The following is a 5,964-nucleotide window of genomic DNA, read 5'->3' on the forward strand; positions in this document are numbered from 1 at the left end:
AACTCCTCAACCTTAGTGATCATGTAGGCGGCCTCTGGTGGAAGATCGTCGAGGTCTAACAACCCACTGTGACCGGTTCTGGTCAAGATGGTGAATTTCTGGTCGGAAGAGAGAGATTTCCCCACCTCGCCGATGCTCAATGCGGCGGAGGCAACGGGACTAAGGTCAGTTTCAAAGGCGATTGAATCAGTCATGGTTAATATGATTCAGAGTCAGCCTTCTAAGTGCTAGATATCGGAACGAATAATGAAGTGTCTCGCAGGCGGGATGAAAGGTATTTATAGACTTTTTCTTGAGAGCCAACTGTGTAAGACCTCTCCCCGTGTGACCCGTACTACCCCACACCCTCTTAGCCTTATCATTAGAGTGAAAGTGTCCCCGTTATCGCGAGTCCTTATTTGTGCACTGCTTGAATGCGAGCCTATGTTTTTGTCAATCTCGTAGTTGACCGGTTGCATATGCATGGCAACCTGCAGCTACTAAATGCGCTCCCTGGTCGGAGAATCTAAACTTAATGATACCTCGAGCTTGCCCTGGAACACGCAATAATGTACACGGCATCCAGGATAGACGGAAACCTGAAGGTCGATGAATCAGGATCCAAACTAAATACACTGGCTAATTTTACAAATAAACGAGGAGTATACATCTGAAATTCCCGATTATAGAGATATACCCTCATGTTCGTGAGAAACGACGAATAAATACTCATTTATTGGAACAAATCACGTACATATGTTTTTTGGAAAGTCATTTGAGCCGTACCGGTACACGTATCAGCAGTAAGTAAATTAATACCGCGGGGTCCTCCACATTGGGAAGTCGAATATCCCCCACGGAGGATATCTAAATATAGACACGCAATCTCATGTGGGAGGAAAAACGAGGCGAAGGCTGCATATCCGTTGTTTCGGCTGACGCAATGGATTGAAGGATAGAGGTACCACGGTTGAAAAGGGTGTCTCAGACGGCCGGGGTCATAGATATGGGCAGATTTACTGTTAGATAAGCGACAAATTGTCAAATCACAGTATTGGTAAGACGGGCTATTTTGTTCCTGAGACACATCGGGGTCATGGAGGGTCGGGTTGATATATGTGCCAAGCTATTTACCAAAATGCTAACAAGCATGCGGGATTAGAAAGACTCCTTTTACGACGGGGGATCAAAGATTGGCAGAGGGTGCATCATGCGTTGTAGTGACCGCCTAAAAGTGTTATATCGTTCAGTATAGTAGACGAAACCCTGTGTGATCAATACCTCTGTTGTATATTCCATGACTCCGTGCTATGCAAGGCTTTGACTGAAAAAAAAAGCAGATGATCCTCGGCTTGTCTGGTCTAGAGGGTGTAGACAGTTGTCCATGCACCAAACCACGGTCGTAGAGTATGGTGCATACGACTGCAGGTCACTAGGTGCTTGTAGAGGCAAACTATCTGCTTGTTTAAGCATTTGAAATCACGTCCAAACAAATTACGCCAAGAGTTAAATACTTTAGCTCCAAGTAGAAGTATTGCTTATGCGTCGAGGGATATTGTGGGCCATCGAAAGCAGAAGGCGAATAGGTACTCTTTAGAGAAATAATGCGGCTATGCGACTTAGTAGCTCAAGCATTAGCACAGGATATCTTTGTATCGCCATCACAGTTGCGCGGTTTAGTTGGCCTTTGCATCACCGAAACGATGATTCAGCCATTTAAACACCCGCCTGTATCTCTTAGCGCATACCACAGCGTGTTACTCCCTAAACAGACATGTTTCATTCTATATGGCCACTACTCAACTTTTTCGAAAGTTGCACATCTTTAGAAATGTATGTTACAGAGTCACTATACCCCTTTCTAGTCGATGTGTGGGTAAATTAGTTACTACTACGTGCAACCGTGAATTTTCCACTGGTTCGGTTATCGTAGGGATACGATAATCGGATAAGTACGCATGCTTCCCGGTCCTTCAATCCTACGCTTGATAAGCAATTCGCAATGCTTAAGAGGCGTGGAGAAATTATCTAAAGCTTAACAGGGGTAGCCTATGGTCGTACCATAAGTCACCTAGAGAGTAGTCTCGTATTGCATCTGACAGCGCTTCGGTTTTAAGTTTGGTGCCGTGCATGTAAGCGGGCCAACTTCAGCCATCATTACCGAGATAAGCACTTAGCATTATAGGGAAACCGTAAAACCTGTTACAACTGTAGAGTCAGTTCCGAGCCCCGTTTTCCGGAATTTCCCTATGGCTTTTGTGCGTAACTTCTGGGTCGGGCCTGATATGACGAATATGGGAAAGCTCATATCCTGCAGCTCATATCCTGCAGTTCACACCCTGCAGCTCACACCCTGCAGCTCACGCCGGCTAAATTACGATCCGAAGAACCAAATTTTTCATCGTGTCAGGAATGCGCCGGATGGCATCTTAGGAGAGCTCAGAGCATCATGCCCAAAGTCTCAGGGATGAGCAAAATAAGAGAAGGTGTTTGTGTGAACGGCCTCAAGCTAGTGAAAGGCTAATCCCACGAGCTCACGCGGCCCATAAGAGGCGTGCTAAGACTGAGTTGATCGTCCTAGCTTGTGCAGTCGTCGATCAGATAAGTACAGGGGTCCTTGCGGCCACACGGCTAAGCACATTCCACTTCAAGACTAAGCATGTGATATAAAAAATGAAACGAGTTTGTAAATTAGAACACGCTTGTAAACTAGGACGAGTTCTCGTAGTTTTAAGGAGCCAAGCTTATAACAGTTTAATTTGTATATAATATAGCAAGTAGGTAATGGATACTTTAAGTTTGCTGAAGAAGGATATCTGTCATAAGATATACACCAGGAGAGGAGAATTCGAGACCGTATACTGAGAGCCAGGAGCAGCATCATGGTTGGCCGATCCTAGTTGTCTTGTTGATAGCGTGACTCACTTGTCTAGATGCGGACCACCTTTCCCTGGGATGTCAGCTGCTGTAGGGGTGGCAGAGACATCATAGCTGACTGCCGAATTAACCATCAGAATAAGTGAAGCTTTCCTTTTCAAGCTAGTTAAGTAAATAGGTATACTTTTTGTAAATAGTTCTATGAATTCAAAGTATTAAGGGAGATTGGGCTAAATAGCACGCGAACTCATCTTAACGAACGTATAGTTCAATTTACGAAATTGGGTCGGTCATATGTTAGCAAATGCTTGGCATTATACTAGCGCAGATCTCCGCACTTATCCGATCGACAATTGCGTCAGCTGAGACTATCAGACCAGTGAAAACACGATTCCTCTCGTTATATGCCGTGTGAGATCGTGGCATCATCCTCTCACTATCTCGAGATCCTTCACACGAACACTTCCTCTTACCTCGATTATCCCTGGGACGTTGAGCGTGATGCTCTGAACTTTCCTGAAATACAATCAAGCGCGTCCCTGACAGTTACTTCAGGGATTATGAATCAAACATGTTGGTAATCTAGATCCTTGGTTTGAGGCAACATTCAAATCTTAGTCACTAGACAACTTTTGTGTGAAAAGTTATCCAGGACAGAATCTAAAGAACCCAACAGGCTCTTTCCTTTATATCGTATTGTACATACTATAACTCGTTTGTTGTGGCCATTAATACACAATTAGACGAAACTCTGTATGACCAAAATTTCGGATTTGTGCTCCGAAGTATGCAAGGCATCGACAGAATACTAAGAGCGGAGCTCAACATGTCTGGTCTAGGGAGTGTAAGACGACTGTCCTTGCACCAGACAATCGCCGTACAGTACAATGCATATGACTGTATCTCCCTTGCCACTTAATACTGACAAATCATTTCTGCTTCAAGCATTTCAAGTCATTTTCAGAAAATTTACGTTAAAAATCAGATACAATATTTCCAGATAACCATATTGCTTATGCACCGAGGAGTATTCGAGCCATTGAGATCAGAAGATGGATAGTCTCCCTCTAAGGAAAAGTAGATATGTGACTTAGCCTAAACATTCGTACAGGATATTTTCGTTTTCCAGAAATTAGACCGCCGCCATAGAAGGGTTTACAAGGTGCTTTTAGAGCATGTTATCTTATACTGCAGGGAATAGCGTTAGATAGAGGCAATAGCTTTTAGTTTGAGATGCGAAATCTCGTAGAATTTCGACTGATCCGCCAAAGGCCGTGCCATGCATCACCTATTTTCTAACACATAATTGCTTGATTTAGTTGGCCTCGGCGTTACTGAAACAGAGATTCTGTTAATTGAGCACTAGTCTATATTTCTTGGAGTATACCACAGCATTCACTGGTATGTTACTCTGGTCTTCCCTAGAGAGATACCAATTTCACTCCATGCTGTTCACTGCCCAATTTTCTCGGAGGTTTTAGCTTGAAGGACTTATGTAAACGGGTTGCAATATTGTTTTACGGTCAAAATGTGGGTAAAGTTGCCATTTCAGTGTAAAATCGTGTGTTTTTTTTACCGATTCGATGATTTTAGGTAATAATAACTAGACAAGCACACATACCTTATAGCCCTACACTCCTGTTGAAGCTAATCCTTTTATGTATATAAGACTGGATTCCTATCTTATATAATTCTTCTAGATGTAAAGTGACATTTATTTTGGAAACTCAGTGTATTTCTATAATCTCTCAGTTGACAGTGACTGGTAAACCACGGAAATATACTAGTTATAGCAGCTGTCTCTCATGAATCAAACATTCGACTGTGGCAATTGGAGCTATTCAATTAACAATATTAACAGCAACATGTCTGCATCGGAGATCAATTATAAAATATAACTAAATTGAATTAAACAAAATTTTAAAAACAAAATTAAAAAGAGAAGGAAAGATAGAGTATTATACTACAGTTTTGATCCCTTCGAGTAGATTCCTAATTATAACCGATACAGTTGCATAACTTACAAACGATAGCTCTTCGAATATGACAAAGAATGGTGGCAAAATAATCTATACAGACAAGAATTTATCTTGGATTTCATTCCATCTATCAACAATCTACGATAGACTGAGGATAAGCAGAAAACAAATAAATTGAAAACCACTATTCCCTCACAAAAGACCAGTATACACACCTAAGTCGCTTACAAAATTTGAAAAAGAGAAACCTATGTCTAAGCAAAGATCTAAGTGCTCTTGCATCAACTAAGGATAGGAGCCTGGTGCAGGTCCAAAATAACCATTTGGCAAGGTACTTGCGTCAAGTAGCGACTGCTGCCCGTAGCCACCATCAACTCCTGCATATGGCACGTTGTTACCCCATCAGTCAATATCCTTAGCGTGATACTGAACCGCAAAAAAGATGATAATTGGGGAAAACGCAACACCCGCACCAAGAGCAGAAGACAACACATAGTTGTACTTCTCCCACCAGTCACTGTACCGTCTCTTAATGTGGTACATAAAGGCATATGCAGCATACATACTTGGAGTAAAATAGGACAAGTTGTATGGAGGGATGTTTAAGAAACCGCCAATAATCAAAGTTGGTTGGAAAAACCTAGTAACAGATTTTGGACCGTACTGCTTGAAGGCGTAACACGGGATTGGCAACAATGCTCCGATTAAGAAGCACCACTTGAGGATTGGATACAACCCGTTGAAGACTCGCTTTGGTCCGATCACACCCCAAATCACCGAAGCAGAGAAGAAAGTTTTATCACCAGGGCAGGTGAACTTTTGAGCTTGGTGAGGGGTACAAAGACCATCGACGTTCGAAAGAACCCAGTTCGTAACGCCCAACGAGACAAAACATTGAATGAAAGTTGCCAACATCTGGCCCCTGAAGAGAGCCATAGGTGGGATCTTAGCATAGTGTGCCTCCTTCTGATTCGTGATGTAGTTCTCAGCCTGACCATCAATATTGTAACCAAGAGCCTTAATGGTCATCAACACCACACCGTTACCCGGAATGGCATACCCGACAATCAATTCCACGAGCACGTTCAAACCAAAGGAGAACCCTGTGACCGAGTAGATCACCACTAAT

At 42.8% G+C, this 5,964-nt stretch overlaps 2 protein-coding genes across 2 annotated transcripts; both read right to left on the bottom strand.

Annotated features, from left to right (window-relative positions):
- Nucleotides 1-11: 11 nt before the first annotated feature.
- On the bottom strand, nt 12-194 carry BABINDRAFT_5592 (uncharacterized protein; the record flags this gene model as incomplete). Its single annotated transcript, XM_019132242.1, has 1 exon — nt 12-194. A coding segment is annotated over one exon (183 nt), but the record flags the coding sequence as incomplete, so codon positions are not given.
- A 5,043-nt stretch (nt 195-5,237) lies between these two features.
- On the bottom strand, nt 5,238-5,936 carry BABINDRAFT_5593 (uncharacterized protein; the record flags this gene model as incomplete). Its single annotated transcript, XM_019132243.1, has 1 exon — nt 5,238-5,936. A coding segment is annotated over one exon (699 nt), but the record flags the coding sequence as incomplete, so codon positions are not given.
- Nucleotides 5,937-5,964: the final 28 nt, after the last annotated feature.

The sequence above is a fragment of the Babjeviella inositovora genome (genome assembly GCF_001661335.1).
Source record: "Babjeviella inositovora NRRL Y-12698 unplaced genomic scaffold BABINscaffold_1, whole genome shotgun sequence".
NCBI classification, from domain to species: Eukaryota; Fungi; Ascomycota; class Pichiomycetes; order Serinales; genus Babjeviella; species Babjeviella inositovora.